This window comes from Labrus mixtus, chromosome 23, assembly GCF_963584025.1.
Source record: "Labrus mixtus chromosome 23, fLabMix1.1, whole genome shotgun sequence".
Classification (NCBI taxonomy): Eukaryota; Metazoa; Chordata; class Actinopteri; order Labriformes; family Labridae; genus Labrus; species Labrus mixtus.
Genome location: NC_083634.1, coordinates 7,368,533 through 7,387,717, shown reverse-complemented (window position 1 = coordinate 7,387,717; position 19,185 = coordinate 7,368,533). Strand labels below are relative to the sequence as shown.

Here is a 19,185-nt window from a genome sequence, read left to right as displayed (position 1 = left end):
GGAGCCTTAAATCCTGCAACCAAGTGTTTCCCTGCCTGATTCTTCAATACCATCCTTTGGATACACTTCAAATTCACAAATAATAATCTTCATGATGTGAAAATATCTTTAGTGACACATGCAATATGAATCATTGGATCCTCAAAAAAAATCCAGGATGTAACCTTGAGTAATCTTACACATGAAGGACTGCCTTATCGGCACTTTTTGGACCTTGCTCTCTCTTTCTGTAAGAGCCTCGCCTCTCTGTGTCTCCAGCAGCCGTTTGATCACACACATGAACACTCAATCTACTGTCACTTCTTTGTGAACCCACGTGCTGCTGATCTGCGTCTGCCTGAAGGTATCAGTCACTCTGGCCTCCTCTGTCAAATTCATCTTGAATCCTCATTCAGTAGCAGGATATCAGGACACGAATGATCTGATCTTGCTGTGCGTCTCCAGCACTGAATGACTTATTTGTCTGCTATGTTTACTATCTTAAGATCAATGTATTGGTCCATGCACCTCATTGTTCTCTTTATCTTGACCTGCCTGTGTTTCTAACTCCTGTTTTAACGTTACTCTTTGCTGGCTCACTAAAAAAAAATCATTTAACAGCATTTTTGGTGATTTGAAGGTGAAAAGTCAAGCGGGCTAAAAACTTTAGTTTGTTGGGCTTAACCTGGAGGTGAGAAACCTTAAGGACATTCTTTAAAACCATAAGCAACAGTTATCTAAAATTCCCTTTAAATCAAATAAATGTGCAAAGCTTTGACCCTTACATTAATCATAAACTGTGAGATAGAGACACATTTCAGTTTAGGTATTTTAGTCTAAAAGCCAAAAGTATTTTCTCCAAAATCTTGGCCTCAAAGAATCATTTTCACAATGATTTAAAACATAATTTACATTCAATCTAACATGTATATATGTCTGTATTTATATGTATTTGGTTGAAGCCAGTGAAGGGTAAACTAATTTCAGTTTGAAGGTCATAAAAGTTACATTGAAGCAATGTTTTTTTTTAATGAAATTACCTTTCAGATGCACAATTTCTTTCTTGAAATCTTAATGTCATATCCCTGAAATCTTCATTTGGACTTGGCATACTGCTTTTCTTGCAAATCTCCATTCATATTAAATGAATTGACATTAAATTAGAGGCCATTTTCAAATTACTTTCCCGCTCACACAGTGACAAGACAACTGATAGAAGGAAGGAGGAAGGTGAAGGTTAAAGATTCAGCTACACATTGTTACAGATTGTCTTTGAAATCACCTTGAAACATCACGTGAATCTAAAATTGTTGCTTTTTGAGCAAAATATATTCCTAACTCACGACAGATTTTACCCCCGCATCGACTCAAAAAATGTGACTTTTCAAAATGAAGTCAGTAATGAGGGAAGGTGAAAGTTAAACTTTGATGAGTTCAACTATACAAACTGTTTTTGAAATCACCTTGAGACAACAGACAAAGTGTATTTTGATTTTTTTCAACATCCAATGTGGTTTTCTCAAATAGAAATGCTCCTCAATCTATCAGTCAGGCAATAAAAAAAGAAGATCCGATATCATATCTCTAAAATCTGTGCCTTGACTTGTAGTTCATTTAGAAATCATAAAAAGTTTGTTTCATTAAAGAATTGTTTGAGGTAGTTCTATTAGCAGAGTTAAAACTTTGGTTCAATGTAGTTTAATATAGGAAAAGTAAGAGGTAATCATTGAAATCACTTTGAAACAACTTTTGAAATAAGTTCCAATTTAAGAGTTATTCCTTGTAAATATCTGAAATGTTGGCCTTGGTTTATTCAGAGCTCTATTCAAATGTTTCAAAATGAAATGCAGTTTAATGCATGAAGGTACTTTTGACACTACTACTTTTTAACACGTTGACCTTTACATTGAAAGTAAATATTCTATTAGTTTTAAACATCTGTGACCTAAATATCACCCAACAATGTGCTTATGGAATGAAAACACATTTTAACTGACACGTTGTTGTCAACTAAAACTTCAATTCAATTCGACTCAAACTTTATTACAGACTCAAAGTCCAAATAAAAGCAAGAAGAACAACACAACACATAAAAAGACATTGATTTAGAGTAGTGTTTCTCAACTGGTGGGTCGGGACCCAGAGGTGGGTCACTGAGCCATTTTTAGTGGGTCGCAAATGTATGCCTTTTTTAAAATCAGTTTCTTAATTCTGTCACATGTTTTGTACAGGCTGAGGTCCAAGCTGCACAAATTTTGAGTAAATAAATCTGATTGGTCGAAAAAATATCAGAAATTTGGGTCGCAATTTTTCACAGAGGAAGGTGGTGGGTCCTGAGGCTCGACGAGTTGAGAACCACCGACTTATAGAGTGCTCGTTTTCATTCAAAAACTCCATTAGCAAACTTCAGGCAGTTTACAAAGTGATTTGTAAATGAACACAATGACATTAAAGAAGGTGAAAGAACAAGCCACCTAACATGAGTTTGTCTCAATCACAATTCATTCATGCTGAGGATGATGAACTTTGGAAAACATGTAACCAGCCACTGTACTGATTTTCTCACTCTGCCAATATGTGTCTGACTTTTTTTTCAGATTTCTTGGCTCAAAGTGTGTGTTTCTGGCTCAAGTGGTAATTCTACCTCAGAAACATGTTTGGTTACTAATGAAGAAGCAGTGTTTTCAGGCATGTTTGCTCCTCTCCCTCTCTCTGTCAATACACTCAACCTTAAAAGGCCATTTGCTGAGCGGGCTAATGGCTCTGCACTCCACAAAACTGCTCTAAAACACAACAGCTTGTACTTTCATGTGGTTAACATGATTTTCTTTCTGTAGACTAGTAGCCCTGGTATGTTAAAATGAAGGTTTTGGACTAGATTTGGTCAGGATTGGAACAATTATAAATTTTCTGCTCTGAAGACTCTGTTTCCGATGTTACAGCATCAACATGAAATGACCTGTGTTTCCTCCACAGATGGCAGGAGAGGATCTTAGAAACGTTTAGAAGTCACACATCAAAGGGGAAAGCTCTACATTTGTGACTATTCAGAGGACATCTTCTAATAAATTCAATAAACCAACAAGACACGAAGAATGGCCGCCCCAACGCAAGAGGCGACCAATGGAGGCCCCTCTGCTGCAAAGTCCGAAGGCTCAGAAGAGTCCATGAAGCTCAAGAAAGAGATCTCTCTCCTGAACGGCGTCTGCCTCATCGTGGGGAACATGATCGGATCGGGGATCTTTGTCTCGCCCAAGGGCGTCCTCATCCACAGCGCCTCCTACGGCCTCTCCCTGGTGGTGTGGACCATTGGGGGGATCTTCTCCGTGTTCGGCGCCCTGTGCTACGCCGAGCTGGGGACCACCATTACCAAGTCTGGGGCCTCCTATGCCTACATCCTGGAGGCCTTCGGGGGCTTCATGGCCTTCATCCGCCTGTGGACGTCGCTGCTTATCATCGAGCCGACCAGCCAGGCCATCATCGCCATCACTTTCTCCAATTACATGGTGCAGCCCATCTTCCCCACCTGTATAGCCCCCTACGTGGCCAACAGGCTGCTGGCCGCTGCTTGTATATGTAAGTACACATCAGGAGTGTGAATGAATGCTTATGTATGTCAGCATGTGTATGAGTAAGACACTGTTGTGATATATTCAACAACCGCAGTTTATTCCAAATCTGAAGGAAAGCACGTGAGTGTCATAGACTAGAGAAGTGAAAATTGGTGACACCACTGCTTCAGTCAGCAGGTCTGAAAAACCTCACAGACAATCAAGTCAAACAGGAACCGAGCGAAAAAAAGTGTTACTCATTCTCAGTGCAGATGTAGAAATCCTTACATGCTACCAACATGCTTGAGTCACAAGGCTTAATCGGCAAAGCAAAAAGCGATTCATTACTTCAGAGAAAAACCCAAAGAGAGAAGAGGCACCAAAAGAGCAAGGCTGACAAACGGATTTAATCAAACTGACAAGATCACAGCAAGACATTCACAAAACTGCTGTCCGAGGCAACAGAAATACCAACACTCAGGCAACCAGGCACTGAAACAAGCAGCCAAGGACCAAAACACGGGGTCTTCTAGATGACATCCTGCGGACAAGCCCTACAGAAAGAAATAACTACAAATTGTGCCTTTTTTTTTGCAATAAATATTACTCACTGATCCACCAGCCTGCCTAAACGTCACGCATGGATGCATGAACACTTGAAAACAAACATGCACACTTGTGGCATGCACCAATAAGCAGCGTCTCGAGCATGAGGCCTGATAGCTGTGAGGTAAAGTCCTGCAGGGAGACTCTGACCTGAGAGGCTAACACGCTACTGACAAGCTCAGCACAGGAGGGAGGCTTAAGACTAAACTAAATACACTTCCTGTCAGTGTGAAAACAGTCACTCTCTTGGAGGCCTTTAGGCTGGGAAGCTATGCCTCTACAGCTCTTATTTATGATTACAGACCTCTGTATCCAAATGAAAGTAGCGCTAAGGAGACAACACCTTTTGATCATACTAAATGACAAAAGTCACTTTTTACATTCTGGTTAACTTGACAACAGGCAGAACTTCTCATAAAAATGGACATCAGCTTGAACATAGGTTGGTCCAATTTCTATGGAAACCGACTTCCGCCAGGAAAATCACAACAACAAAAACACTCCGGTAACCGGAGCTCGTAGTTACTTACATACTTATATCCTATAGATGCACTGGTTGTGAAATTCAAGTTAGATAGAGATTTAAAAAACAAACAATTTAGCTGATTGCAGATTCTGGTATCGACGTGTTTTTTTCATTACTTCTTTGTAGTTCTTGTCTGTTTTCAAAATGTTTTTTTAGGATTAGATGTATTCAGAGACGGTGTAAGACTCCCACATTGGCAATCATTTATTTTTTGTTGCCTCAAGTTGATTGGAGAGTGGGTAGAGGTGACAGCAGAAGAGCGAGTGGGAGGAAAGGGGCAAGCAGGTCGGAATTGAAACCGGGCCGCTTGCTTGGGGGACATTTGCCTCTTCACATGGGGTGCGACCTGACTGTGAATCAGTTCACAGAATCCCTACTGGAAATCTCTTTTTGTTGTTATGCATGCCCACTTAAACATAAATAGTCAATACTAAGCAGACTGTACAAATAGACACCATCATATTTGTCTTGCCTACAGGGGAGAGTTTTTTTTTTGGTTTCATTTGTCGGCCGTTACCTTTAGTGATGATACCTCGGATATACAGGGAAGAGAGAGCAAGGATGACATGAACCAAATGGCCAAGAGTCGGAAGAAAAAACAGACGCAGTGAAGACTTTGTCTCGATATACCTGCTGTAGCAACTGAACTAAATTGGTTCCCCACCATCTGGAGTCATATGATATCAAATCTGAACACAATTATCTTAAAAAATGACAGAAGGGTTAAAGAAACCTTAAAGAAAATACATTTAAAAAAATACCATAAACTACAAAATCAGAGTAAGTATAAATTCAACATCTACCATGTTGACTTTTAAGTCCTGTTTACTTAAAAAAAAAAAGTGCTTTTGCAGTTGAAACCAAAGTCCCGGATATCATATTCACTATTCACACGTGAGTACACAGCCAGTGAGCAACCATATTAGTTATTGAAGATCTCCATTTCACTTCACATGTAGACCATATTTATACTCCACTACCAGTAGGCCAGCCTCCTGAACCCATCCTCACACCTCCCACCCTTCTAACCTTTCATTGTCAACACCCCACTCCTCTACTTCTTGTGTGGCAGAGCTTCCTCTTCGTCCCTCTGTGCTGGTCGCCTCCGTCCAGGGGGCGTTGTGTTTTTGTTGTGTTTGACCGGAGCTCCTGTTGGGAATGGACTTGTTATGATCTACTACCTGTCAATAAGGTGGAAGATGATAGTATTATGATTTGTCCCCCAACTGTTTGACCCTGCTGGTCCGCGGGGAGGAGAGGGCAGTGATGTAGTCCTTGTTTTGGACTAATCCTTAAAGGTGCACTATGTTGCTCTGGTAGAGAAATATGGAAGTTGGAGAAGTGTACAGATTCTGTGATATATGTTCATAACTCTACACACAAACTGTCCTCAGAGGAACATTTGGTCCCTGTCACACTGTCTGAAGAAGTTATGGTGAGGGGGCTGCAACAGTGAAACTTTAACTCTCTGTTGATTTTTAGCTCCAAACTGTGTTCCAGGGACCCATTTTTTCATTTGAATAGATTTTGTGTATTTAGTTCAGAAAATATAGTGTGGAATTGTTTCACTTCTCGGACTTTCAAATTTCACTACCAAATCTACATAGTGCACCTTTAAATGTCTTGGTGATGTGGAGGTCAGTGGCGAACTTCAATTTTTTTCAGGACAAAATGGGTGCACAGTGTTATTTTAAAAGGATTGTTGTTTGCTTAAGAAATTCTAGTTACCCAGAATTTGTTGAAACTTTTTATTTTAGAGCCAAATGCCTTTCTCTTCACTTAGGCCTAAACAAAGAATGAACAGGTGCAGGAATAAGAAATTATAAACCTGCCCCTTTGTACAAAGAGAAGAAAAGTTCAATTAAATTACTCGAAAAAATGTACAAAACCGTCGAGTAAATAAGCCAAAATGTATATGTATATATAGATATATATATATATACAGTATATATATAGACAAACATATAGACAAGAAGTGGTACAGATGTCAACAAAATGAAAAACAGAAAACAGAGACTTATAGCACCAAATCAAAAGAAACAGCAGAAACACAAGCAGCATTAACAATACCACTATAACAAAGGTGATATAAGTCTGACTCAACAACTTGAACATCAAAAATGATTAGACCTCCTCCTATTATCTCCACTTTTATGAGCTTAAGTATCAAGTGCTGATAAGAAGCCAGGAAGAGATTAGTTATAGAACAAAGAACAAAAACATGTTTCTGAAGAACACCAATGCTGTTTGAAACTTAGGAAAGCAATAAAAAAGTAGCAGTTTAGTTTAGAGCACTTTAACCTTTTGCAGCATGTGGGTCAATATGTAGTAATGATTACCAACTACAATCATTGAGGAGAGTTAAATCTGATTACTTTTTTTTTTATAGCTTTTAAAATGTGCCTGTCTTCCAAGATAGTACCTGTGATTGTTTCTATTCGTGCCAAGTGTGTGTGTGTGTGTGTGTGTGTGTGTGTAGTGAGGTTGTACGCACTGCACTCGGCTGTTTCCTCATTGGAAAAACAACAGGCAAGTGTGCTTGAGTCAGCAGTTAGTGTTTCCTTCAAGCCATAATACTCTTGACGCAGAAACATTTCTGGCACAGACTCGTTACAGAGCAAATGTCACCTGCTGACACTTTTTGTTTTTAACAGTGTGTTTGTGTATGTGTGCATGATAACATGCAGATTAAGGTGTGTTTTTTTTCTTCTGTTTCTTCCACACAGGTTTGCTCACCTTTGTAAACTGTGCCTATGTGAAGTGGGGCACCAGAGTCCAGGACTTCTTCACCTACGCCAAAGTCATCGCTCTCATTGCAGTAATCATCACCGGCCTGGTGAAGATTGGTCAAGGTGCTACTCCTCTACTTCAGTTAGATAAGGAAACGCATTCTTCAGGTCATGTTTTCACCACTTTAATCATTTTGTTGGTGTTTTAAAGGTCACACGCAGAACTTCGAGGGCCTCTTTGAGGGCTCCTCTACAGATCCAGGAGGCCTCGCTCTGGCTCTGTACTCAGCTCTCTTCTCCTATTCTGGATGGGACACGCTCAACTTCGTCACAGAGGAGATCAAGGACCCAGAGAGGTAAAGAGATCCAGATGATGTTCATGTTGTTTAAGCAATATTCAGCTGTTAATTTGAACACTGAAGAAGGTTTTGCTTACACTAATTATTCCCATTTTTATCATAAAGTATTTTCTTATAGCTCCTTTCAATATAGCTCCTGGGACACAAATATGCAATATGTTAACACTAACGTTGTCAACTTGGTGCATTTCAGTATGAGCTTCTGTGCCAATTGACCTGTTTTTGAGGCCAGCGCCAAGTGGCCATTTTAGGAACTGCGATTTCTGGAAACTTGACTTTGGCATCATTTTTTAGCGCGTATTCGAAACTTAAGTCTGATTAAGTCAAATCTTATGTCTTTCAGAGATAAGTTAGTATGACATATTACAGTATCGTTTTTGTTATACAACTCCTCCCCCTCCTCAAGAAGGGACTTGAGAATATCCTCTTCAGGTTAACGATGGAAAACTTGGCACAGTATTGGAAATACTAACTCTGAGAGCACGTTAAATTGAGAGCAATTTTTCTCTGTGTTGTAAGACTTGTGCAGACCACAAACAAAGGACTGGGTGGGTTTATTTCACATTTTGTGGGACACTCAGGTTATCCAGATACATGTTCAAAAACACTGTAAAAGTGGATTTTTCACAATATATCACCTTTAATACTGTAGACCTTCAATTTGGGTCTAATGTGCACTCTGTTATGTAGTGTAGTTTGAAAGCAGTGCATCATATTCTATGGAGTCATCGTTTTTTGTTTTAGGATGGCTGTGTTGTAGTCTCCATGAGGTAAAAACCTTTTAATGAGTTCAGAAAAAGAATTCCTGTATTCAGCTTTAAACAATTTCCAGTTTATCCACGGTGGAATAAGTTCCCAATCAGGGGAGATTTGTGGATCGAACAGGACAAAAGGTAGTAAAGCAGAAGAAAAGTGGAGTACTTGATTAGATTTACTTAGTTACATTCCTGTTTTAAAGACTACACATGTGACTGGATCACCAGCCTCTACCAGAGTTCCCAGGCAGATTAATCAACCCCCCCCCCCCCCACACACACACACACACACACACACACACACACACACACACACACACACACACACACACACACACACACACACACACACACACACACACACACACACACACACACACACACACACACACTTACACCTTATACAATCCCCATCCTCCCCTCAGGAATCATTTCACGCTCCATATCTGATCCCCTTTGCTGTTTGATTTTTGTCATTTGCAGGAATCTACCGCTGGCCATCGCAATATCCATGCCCATAGTGACAGTTATCTACATTCTCACCAACGTGGCCTACTACACCATCCTCCCCATCAATGCTATCTTAGACAGTGATGCGGTGGCTGTGGTAAGTGCATATAATCCGTATTACACCACGGCCTGTGGTGAAAGCTTGATTCTGATTAGCTGTGGGTTGTCAATTAATATCCTTTGTAGTAATCCCAGTAAACTTCTTGTTCATCAATTCAACATAAATATGTGTGCTACTACCTACCCCTAACTAGGTAGTCAAGGGATAGTGACTACTTTTTTTCCCAAAATAACCCTCAGTTGGTTTGAATTTTTCTGTAGTAATTGACCATATGAGCGGGATAACGTCCCCTCGATTGGCTCTGCAGAAGCTGCACAGTTGTGGCCTTGTTGTCATCTGTCCATTTCTGTTAATGGACACCTTGTTATTAAGAATTGTATCTTGGTTTTCTAGACTTTTGCAGACCAGGTGTTTGGTGTGATGAACTGGACCATTCCCCTCGCTGTGGCTCTATCCTGCTTTGGAGGACTCAATGCATCCATCCTGGCTTCCTCCAGGTGAGGGGTTGAATATGAATTCTATTTTTGCCACCTCATTATACTTTGTCCGTCATTCACCACAATCTCTATTGCATCATTTTGTGTCTTCGAAGGCTGTTTTTCGTCGGCTCCAGAGAGGGCCACCTACCGGACAACTTGTGCATGATCCATGTCCACCGCTACACTCCAGTCCCTGCCCTGCTCTTCAACGTCAGTCAACCTTACTTTTGACCTTTTATTTATTTATTTTTCATCCCACTGTTAAGTCTTCAGGAAAAACCCACCCTACATTTCATAGCTGGACTTAAGTGTTTCTAATCTGTCTCCGCAGGGCATCATGGCTCTGATTTACCTGTGTGTGGAAGACGTCTTCAGGCTCATCAACTACTACAGCTTCAGCTACTGGTTCTTTGTTGGTCTGTCCATTTTGGGACAACTGTATCTGCGCTGGAAGCAGCCAGAGAGAAAGAGACCACTAAAGGTAACTCCCTTTCACTGCACCACATCGCGAGCTGGAAAAAAGACAAGTTGGCTTTTGACGTCTGTGACAATGTTGGATTTTTAAAATGGACTTGGACAAAGATTGTTACTTGATTACTGGAGTCATTATTTTTTCTTTGTTAAAATAACCACAATGCAACTGGAGTAAGGTCAGTCAGAGTTACTGTTACTGTACTAGTAGCAGCTAATGTTGCCTGTAACCATGAAACAATCATAGCAGTGGGATACTGAGTAATGGGAAACTTACTAATTTCACACCTATGATTTTTCTTCCATCCAAAGGGTAGAAAATTACAAAATACATCTGAAAAAAAAGGTTTTAAAGTTTCATGTTTTTGGCTCCAAACAAATGTGTTTGGGCTGGAATTTGTTTTTTCATCCAATGATTTTATTGTGTCTGATTATTTGCTTCTTTGCTTTTAAGCTATGTGATGTAACTAAGATTTACAGTTTCAGATATTAGATTTTCTTTCTTACACACGAGACCTCACCTATTTCCCCCCTCTTCCTCCCTCAGCTCAGTCTCTTCTACCCCATCATCTTTTGTTTCCTCACCGTCTTCCTCGTGGTGGTGCCACTCTACAGCGACACCATCAACTCTCTGATCGGCATCGGCATCGCCCTGTCAGGTGTGCCTGTTTACTTCCTGTGCATCCGCACTCCAGCCAAAAGGAGGCCAATGTGGCTACGGCGTGCCATTGGTAAGTCTTGCTATCTGTTTTCAGACATAAAATCTATCTATGATGATTTTTTTAACCAAGAGTTTCTCGCTTGATTTACCTGCGAGATCGTGGCCAGGTCCTTGGTGTGCTACATTTTGATAATGTATCGTTGTTAAGTTAGGGTGGTTCAGGCATGCGCAGCCTTTAATTGTTAATTGTAAACAAATTAGAGCCTACTTTGATTATAAGACTTTGCAGATCTGCAAGAGTTTAAATAATTGATGGAAAAAAAACTTGAGGCAAATTTACATTTTTAAAAACATGTTTACATTTAAAAAAACTAAATTACCAAACCCAAAACACTTTCACCGAGGACAAAACCAATGTACAAGATGTGAAACACTGACACAAATTTACAAGTGGCAGAAAACACTTTTACCAGTCCCCAAACAAATTTACAAACGACAGAATCTTGACGGAAAGGGAATGGACCTGGAAGTGCATATCTGGTCCTTCCTGTGTCTGTGTCCTTTAAAAGTTCAAGAGACCGTCCACACGAAAAGCAAAACTGACTAATCCGGCTCAAATGAGGTCCACATAACGGACAAAACATCTTTCCGTCAACACAAACTCTGTATCACTCTGTAAACTTGAAAGGACATTTACTGTGCTGTCTTTTTAAGTCTTGCTGTCATCCACCTGGAATTTTACTCATTGTCGTGTGTGCTCCTTTTTTTGCTGTTCCAGTTTAAATTTAGCCTACTGTAGCTGTTTGTTTCACAGACATTCCTGAATTCAAATTAGAATTATCTTTGCAGTCTGTATACGTGCTGATAACTGAACATGTTGTAACCTACTAACTTCACTCCCGTCTGCTCCTCTTTCAGCTAAATACGGCCTGCTGATTCAGAAGGTGTGTTACTCTGTTCTGACAGAAATGGACAACAAAGCAGAGTAAATGTTTCATTTTATCACCTGACCAAAGACTGACGCACGAATGCAGAACCTGAACTCACCATGGGTGGCCGATCGCCGCTACTGATGCACGACACATTTTAAGGTTGCGCTGGACCCCAGCAGCACCCTGACCTGTCAATCATCATCACCCAGCGATAATGTCAATGAAGGTGAAAAGTGCCTGAGTGCTTTTTGACAAAGATTTTCATCTGGCTGAGAATTTGAAGTGAAACTAGAAATTAACTTTATTCCGTTTTTAATTAAACTGTGTTTATAAGTAGAACTATTCAATTAATATATATAAGGAAATTACATAAACCTACATGTATTGCTTTTCTGAGTTTCCCAGAAAACGGTAATGGGAACATTTTTATTTTCAGAAAAAGTTAGAAAAAGCACTGCCAACCATAGAAACAGTCTGGGTTTTATATCATTCACATCTGCACAGATAAAATGTAGTAGGACAATTCTTAAGAATATAATGCAAAGGTGTTCAGAAAATATTTTGTACTGTAAGGTGTGAAGTCTACTGAGGGGCTATTTTTACACCATTTAACTAGCTGTTCAATGTGACAGAGTTTGAGACGGCTAAGCTAAAAACATGTATTTATAATAAAATGACTTCTTGACAAAATATATCATCTCATTTGTTTAATTCTGCTCAAACGTAGTTTCTTAGTAATGTGATGTGTTTTCAAAAATCTCAACATACAAAGAAAAGTGGTGGTTTTGGTACAGATTTGTCATTTTAATTAGAACGATACATGATGACCACTCTCTCTCCCTCTTCTATCCATAAATATGTACATAATTTATTTCACTTTCAAGCTATTCACCAGTCTGACCTATCCAATCGTGTCCTTCCACGGCCTGTCTTTGCCAACCTCTGGCTTGTTCTTACTTGATGCTGCAGTCTGCTGGAGGGGATTGTGGGTAAAAGTCTGCCTTAGAGGGCCTGTGGAGAGAAATAAAGACATTTGACACACATTTAAAGAGAAGAGCATACTCATGCATGTGTAATTTAAAAACCTGAATATCTACCTTATTTTGTATTTTAAAAAAATAATAAAGGCATTTATTATTTTATTTATTATAGGCATAAACTATTTATTACTGATTTGACCAACAAAATGCTGGAAACAGAGACCTAGTAAATTATGAAAGGTAAAGAAAAATATACATAAGATGTCATCTTTGAGAACTTGGAAAAGGGGCACTGATGTATGGAGGTTATAGTCCTCAACGCGGGCTGCCCGAGTTCGAATCCAGCCTCTGGCTGCTTTCCCGCTTTACCCACTTTCTCTCCCTGATTTCCAACTCTATTCACTGTCCTATCTCTCCATTAAAAGGCACAAAAAGCCCCCCCAAAAAAGAAAGAAACCACCAACCTAAAGGACCGTGTTCTGATTAAATAGTTCAAGACTGGTAAAATTGTATATCCTGATGAAGGGAATTTATTTTTCACTTCACAATTTTCAGCTCTGTTCAAAGAAGAAACAACACTTATAATCTTAAAAATCCTTTTCTTTTTTTTTTTAATTCTTCAGTTTTATTAATGCAACACCGGGTTCTTGCCACAAGGGTGCACTGCTTCAATTCTACAAAAAGACATGGAGGAGTGATACACTGAACATTACTGTTTTGAATTTATGCTAGAGTTGAATTGAATTCTTATTAAGCTGGGCTGTTGGCACACAAAAGCCAAACAAGGGATAAGCTGATTGAGTCATGGTGAGACTGACCTTTGGAGGCAATGTCCAGATGATTTTTGATTCGTCTTTCTCTCTCCTCCAGCTGCTGTGCCAGCTGAGCATTTTTCCATCCTAAAGAACAAACCAGCAACATTTTCAGAGATTTCACCTGACATCTTAAAAAAGTCAATTAATGAAAGTCTTTCTCCGTTGGATGAATGTTTGGAAACAAACCCTTCTTTATGCTCTTGATAAGGCCGTCACTTTCTGGCATGGCTGAAGCCGGGTGTTTGATCCTCTCCGGGATGTTTAGCTTATCTCTAATGAGGGGGTGTCTGAGCAGGGCAACTTGACCGAGGGAGAAGCAGTTTGAGGTCAGCCAGTAGGTGAACACCGCCTGGAGTGTGTTTGAAAAGAACTATATTTAGACACTGAATATATTAAGAACGCAGCAGATAGCAAAATCAGATGTGAGTGAAAGCTAGATTGACCGTGGGGAAGTTGATAGTGAGGGGGAGGATGATGAAGGGCATGATCCTGAACACGGTCTTCATGGCTCGCAGGTTGGGGTTATCGATTCCAGACTCGGCACCCAACTACAAGAGTGAAAAAGTGGAATTTAATTAAATTCAACATTTGATAACGAATCCATGACACAATGAATCTCACTCTTGTTCTCATTACTGAATCACTCAGTTACACATTGACATGGTTGACATTATTTCGGACAGGTTAGATAAGGTCTCGCTGACCTCCAGGATGAAGAACATGGTTCCAGTGACGGCCAGAGGTAAGATGTAAAAAGGATCTGCAGCAGTCAGGTCTGAAAACCAGAGCATGCCTCCTGTCTGCAAGCTGGGCACCGGCAGATAGGCCATCTTCCTCAGTGCAATGAAGAAGGAGACAAACACTGGGGCCTGTGAGGACAGACAGACGACTCATTAAATCATAATGCTCCTTTTTTTATCAAATTGGCTTAACTGACACTGCAGCTTTCAATTCCCAACGCCAGGTTTTGTACATGTATGTTAAATAGTTAGTCAATACTACAGGAGGACATTGGAATGGTCGGTGGCTCGAAAGCATGGGGCCAGCCTTAAGACCCCCAAAGCGTGGGACGCAGCCTTCAATCTAGTTGAGGACAGTGGTGCGGTGTGCTTGACCTTAAATATGTTTTTATTTTCTCTGTTTCCCTTGAGAGATCTGGGGAGGGGATGTATGTGGGGTTGCCATGGGGAGGATGGGGGTGGGGGGGAAGGTTTTGAAGTTGGATTGATCATGACATTTGCACAAATCCACTTTTGTACATGTATGTGCTCTGGGGGGGTGGAGGAAGAAAAGAGGGGGGGGGGGGGGGGGGGGAAACTTGTAATATGTGATGTCATTTATTTGTAAATTTCTAAATTACAAAGTGATCACAAAAAAAAAACTAAAGGAGGACTGTGCCTACGTTATATTTGTTTGTGCTATTCTGCTTACAGTGTTAAGTACAAGTAGATCAACTATTTTACTAACATTTGCTTATTTTAAGGCAGTTTTTTAGTATGCAGGGGTCAAGAACTCTAGATGTATAAATAAACCCTGATTCAACGAGTCTCCTTTTCCAGGATGTGTCTGTGAATTTGGGCATACATGAAATTTGAACTGAAGCTAGGACTACACTGTGACTACAGGGAGACACTGCAATACTCATCCACGGTCACCTGAAGGGATAAATGTGATGAGCTGGGTTATAACAATACTGCATTCTTTTCAGGATTAACTAGTTCACACTGACAGCCCTACTTCATATGTTCTGATGGTTAAGATAAAAGATAAGCTTAACACCAAAAGTTTTTTTTTTTTATTGTTGTCACTGCACGGTGCAATATTAAAGGAACACAGTACAAAGAGGAAAACTGACCTGAGCCAATGGCACTAGAAAGCCACGGAGAGGATTTACATCATTCTTCTTCTGGAACAAGGTCAGGTCAGAGTAGGCCTTTGCAACTGTAACAAGCAAACAGCAGCTCATAACAAGATGAAGAGGCTGGATTCTTACCAACACACACACACATAAATATCTTCAATGTGACGTAAAAGAAAACATTCAGTGAAGAAAGAGGGAGATTTTACAATCAAATTTGTTTCCGCTCTGTTTGGCCTCATTCATCCTGTTAGTGAGTTTGGTCATCTCGGGCATAACGTTGTTGAGCTTGGCTGCCTCCCTCTGGCCCTTCACTATAACCGGAAACACAGCTAAACGAGCCAACACGGTTCCTGTGCAAGTGTAGACGAGATTCAATGACATAGGAAAGAAGAAGACAAGAAGAATGCAGGGATTACTGAAGACATTGTATGAATTGCTTAAAGAACAGGCACAGAGAAAATATCAGCCTCAAATGATGATATGAATGTTGACATACTGATTTATCTGTTTTTCTCTAATCCATACTTACCTACCACAATGGCCCCCCACCAGGGCAAACCAAGATCCACATGCATTAACTCCAACAAGTACTGGATCAGCCCCACTGGTGTGTGGCCGGCCAATCCCAGTTCTGCTAAACTTGTCTCTATGCTGCCAGTCTGAATGACCTCCAGTGCAGTCGGTGCAGCCTCGTACACCTGCTCAATGATTGGCTGTGTAAAAACAGGGGAGGGGTCTGCGGACACAAGCTCAGGGGGGGAAACCAGGACTGGGGGAGATGAAGACATGTCCTCTACTGGTGCTGTTGTGCTTCCGACTGGAACCTGAAAAAAATAAATTGAATTGAAGTGAAATTGCAACAAAGGTCTTAAGTTTATTTAACAAATAAAAACAGCCTCAGCCACCTGCTCCAAGACTGGTTGTGCTATGATGTGGGTGGGGTCAGCGGGCAAAGAGAAAGGAGCTGTGATGCTTCCCTCTTCAGGCAGGCTCTAGAAATATCAAAACTAATATCAATATCAACATGGAACTACTTTAAGAATTATTCAGCTGGTCATGTTGGCTTTAATATTTTAGCAAATAAGACTTACAAAGAAAAATGAAATTCTAGTAACAACATGGTTGAATCCACTTCCACGGAAAAGTAGGTAGGCTCCTTATCAATATAAAGTCCATTTATAACCAACCAAATCTAATTAGCTTTAACTGCTAACAAAAAAAAATCACAATAAAAAACTTTCAAACAGTTTCAATCAAATCATTTTCAGGCCTACTATTTCATCAAGAAAAGCAACAATATCAACATTTCACTACAAATGTGCTGTTGCCCCATCTTTCTTGCACTAATCAGTTAAAGTCGCAGCTGTGTTTAAGACTGACAAATTAACACGAAAACAATTCAACAATATTTGTGGTGCAGGTTGTATTCATGAGCAGTATAGTAGCGCAGAATCTGTTTATAGACGGTACTGTCAAAAGTTCAAAGTCTCAATCAAAATAAAACTAGTATAAGGGCATGATCAAGTCTACACTGACCTTTAAATTATAGCTCAAAACATACGAGAGAAAGTTTTTCTACAACAATGAAACCATTCAAAGGCATAATGTACAGTGTAGCCCATAGTATATTGTTTCTTAATTGTTCCTTCTGGTAAATGAAATGCACAATATTGATGCAAGAGGAAATCAAAAGAATATCATACCAAGTAAAAGACAGAACATGAGCCTATAGCTATTTCAAAAAGTGGTTAATATTCTGTTGTGCTATGAAAATTTCCATCTCAGAGGATAGTGAAAAGCAGGGCAGCAATAACATACGAAAGTCAAACCATTTAACCATGAATCTCGTTTATCTTCAGGCAGGTCTGCCATCTCACCTGTGAGCTGTTATGTCTGACTGCCACGGCGCTCACCCAGAGAAACTTCCCATGCTGGCTGCTTCCCAGCAGAGTCCTGGAAGTAGAACTCTGACACTCAAACGCCGTGTGAAGAAGGGACCTCTGGAGCAACCGCTGTTTGTTTAGCGGCAAGACAGAGAGTCGGTAAGGAACACAATCATGAAACCAACAACCTGAAGGAGGCTTCTGTGTTGTGGTTTAATGTTACATCAGTTATCTGGGTTTAAGAACATGTTCATCCTAACTCAAACGTTTAAGTAGGGATGCATTATATATCAGTTCTGATCATTTTATCGGTCGATATTAGGATTATTTCACTCTAAAACATTTAGTACTACAAAATTCAGACACATAGAATTAAAGGCTTTGAAAAAGTCAACCAATAAGATTTATTTTTTATTCAATAAGAGATTTGAAATCTAGCATGTGACTTAAATTCCTCCACCAGTTTGCCCAATACTTGTGTATGTCAGCTTGCATTTAAAATAGCTATTAGTTTTGTCTTTTCTCTCTTTCTGTACAGGTTTTAATGTTAATGTAGGACTATACAGACATCTTTGCAGACTAAATATTGAACTTTTCTTGCCCCCAGTTATGCTTAAACTACATTTTATGAACTTATTTTTTTACATGCTATTTATGTAACAAATATATATAAACATCTTTGCTGACTACATATAACCTACATTTTATAAACTTTCTTAAATCATCAAAAAATCAATGATGAAGCGAGCTGCCCAGGTTCAACTCTGACCTGCTCGTTTCCTGCATGTCATTCCCCGTTCTCTCTCTGTCCACTGTCCTATTTCTCAAACAAAGGATACTTTGTTAAACATTTGTAACTTTCTGTCTACATCTTAACAGGATATGTTATAAGTTAACCTGATGTAGAAGGTAGTAGCATAACAATGTTTACAATGTCACATTTTCCTGTGCATTACACTGTTTATGGTCATGTTTCTGGTAGTTTCATTTCACTTTTGACCCTCAGATGAACCAGGTGTCCATCAGTTGCTCATTTTAGAGGAGACAACGAGCCCACAACAAAAATCTTAGGTAAAACAGAGCAATCGCTATCTTCACATAATAAATGTGTTGCAGTGTGATAGTTGTTGACATGTGGCCTGTGAAACCACAAAAGTGTTTTAAGTTATATATATATATATATAAATAAATAAAAGTGCACGTATCTCAATACTTAACTAAACAACCCTGCACTTGTATAATAACTGTGTAAATGCATGATGTATCACATAAAGATTGAGGCTGAGCCTGTCAAAGTCAAACAGCAGCATGCACCGAGGATGCTATCCGGCTAGCGAGTTAGCTTGGGAAAGTCGCTGTTTTCGTCCTTGTTTTAAACGAAGAGACAACGTATCAGAAGTAGATATCTGGGGAAGACCTACTTGGTTCAACATTTCTGAAAGAGAGTCACTGCCCCTTTGCGGTTTTCCAGCCTGTCTCAGAAAGCTTCTTGCCAGGCAACACGGAGTCACCCCGCTCCTGATGGCCGCCATGTTGGAAAATTATAGTATTGACGGAAAACGAGAAGAGTCAATCTTCTTCTTCTTCTTCTTCTTTTCCAGTAGACTAGGCACGCTGTGTGCCTTGCTGCCACCTACCGGTGTGATGATGATAATCATTTTCGCGCACTATATAGCACACTCATTTGCTTCTTAAAAACGTCTTCACGTTAGGTTAGAAAGATTTAAGATGACCTTTCATAATATGGAAAATTAACTCTTTAGATCTAATTGACATACGCTTTACATGTGTTAAATGTTAAAGTGGATATTTCTCTGACTCAATATTGTATTTATGTTTACTTTTTCATTCAGAGTTCAACAGAGTTAGATGTGGCCTGAAGTGCCAACCAAGTAGCCTACTAGTCCATGGGCCAGACCAGATTCCGGTAGGACTCAAGGTGGCAAAATTTAGCAATAATTTCCAAAATGTCCATGTCTGTAGATTATATTTTGGTATGATAGAGTTTCTTGAGTGGCTGCTGAGTA

At 39.8% G+C, this 19,185-nt stretch overlaps 2 protein-coding genes across 3 annotated transcripts; one reads left to right on the top strand and one right to left on the bottom strand.

Moving 5' to 3' along the window:
* Window positions 1-2,590: 2,590 nt before the first annotated feature.
* Window positions 2,591-12,299, top strand: slc7a7 (solute carrier family 7 member 7). Its single transcript, XM_061030629.1, has 10 exons — window positions 2,591-2,667; window positions 2,956-3,555; window positions 7,389-7,514; window positions 7,603-7,747; window positions 8,989-9,112; window positions 9,470-9,573; window positions 9,669-9,765; window positions 9,887-10,036; window positions 10,574-10,757; window positions 11,606-12,299. The coding sequence occupies exons 2-10, from the start codon at window positions 3,075-3,077 to the stop codon at window positions 11,674-11,676; spliced, it is 1,482 nt and encodes a 493-aa protein (XP_060886612.1). The 5' UTR covers window positions 2,591-2,667; window positions 2,956-3,074; the 3' UTR covers window positions 11,677-12,299.
* A 13-nt stretch (window positions 12,300-12,312) lies between these two features.
* oxa1l (OXA1L mitochondrial inner membrane protein) lies at window positions 12,313-18,739 on the bottom strand. Of its 2 annotated transcripts, XM_061030631.1 has the most exons (11): window positions 18,580-18,739; window positions 17,153-17,287; window positions 16,181-16,267; window positions 15,805-16,099; window positions 15,482-15,625; window positions 15,270-15,355; window positions 14,119-14,283; window positions 13,858-13,962; window positions 13,601-13,763; window positions 13,418-13,498; window positions 12,313-12,630 (listed from the first exon to the last, which is right to left on the bottom strand). In XM_061030631.1, exons 1-11 carry the CDS (start codon window positions 18,688-18,690, stop codon window positions 12,521-12,523), a joined length of 1,482 nt encoding a protein of 493 aa, XP_060886614.1. In that variant the 5' UTR covers window positions 18,691-18,739; the 3' UTR covers window positions 12,313-12,520. The 2 variants fall into 2 exon arrangements, with proteins under 2 accessions (XP_060886614.1, XP_060886615.1); XM_061030632.1 differs by lacking the exon at window positions 16,181-16,267.
* Window positions 18,740-19,185: the final 446 nt, after the last annotated feature.

Bases quoted from the DNA above. Each gene is read 5' to 3' on its own strand.
- slc7a7 (XM_061030629.1), top strand. From the start codon at position 3,075: ATGGCCGCCCCAACGCAAGAGGCGACCAATGGAGGCCCCTCTGCTGCA. The intron at 3,556-7,388 runs GTAAGTACACAT...TCTTCCACACAG, and splicing joins GCTGGCCGCTGCTTGTATAT to GTTTGCTCACCTTTGTAAAC. The intron at 7,748-8,988 runs GTAAAGAGATCC...TGTCATTTGCAG, and splicing joins GAGATCAAGGACCCAGAGAG to GAATCTACCGCTGGCCATCG.
- oxa1l (XM_061030631.1), bottom strand. From the start codon at position 18,690: ATGGCGGCCATCAGGAGCGGGGTGACTCCGTGTTGCCTGGCAAGAAGC. The intron at 13,764-13,857 runs GTCAATCTAGCT...AACACACTCCAG, and splicing joins TCACTATCAACTTCCCCACG to GCGGTGTTCACCTACTGGCT. The intron at 12,631-13,417 runs GTCAGTCTCACC...TTCTCTCCACAG, and splicing joins TCTGGACATTGCCTCCAAAG to GCCCTCTAAGGCAGACTTTT.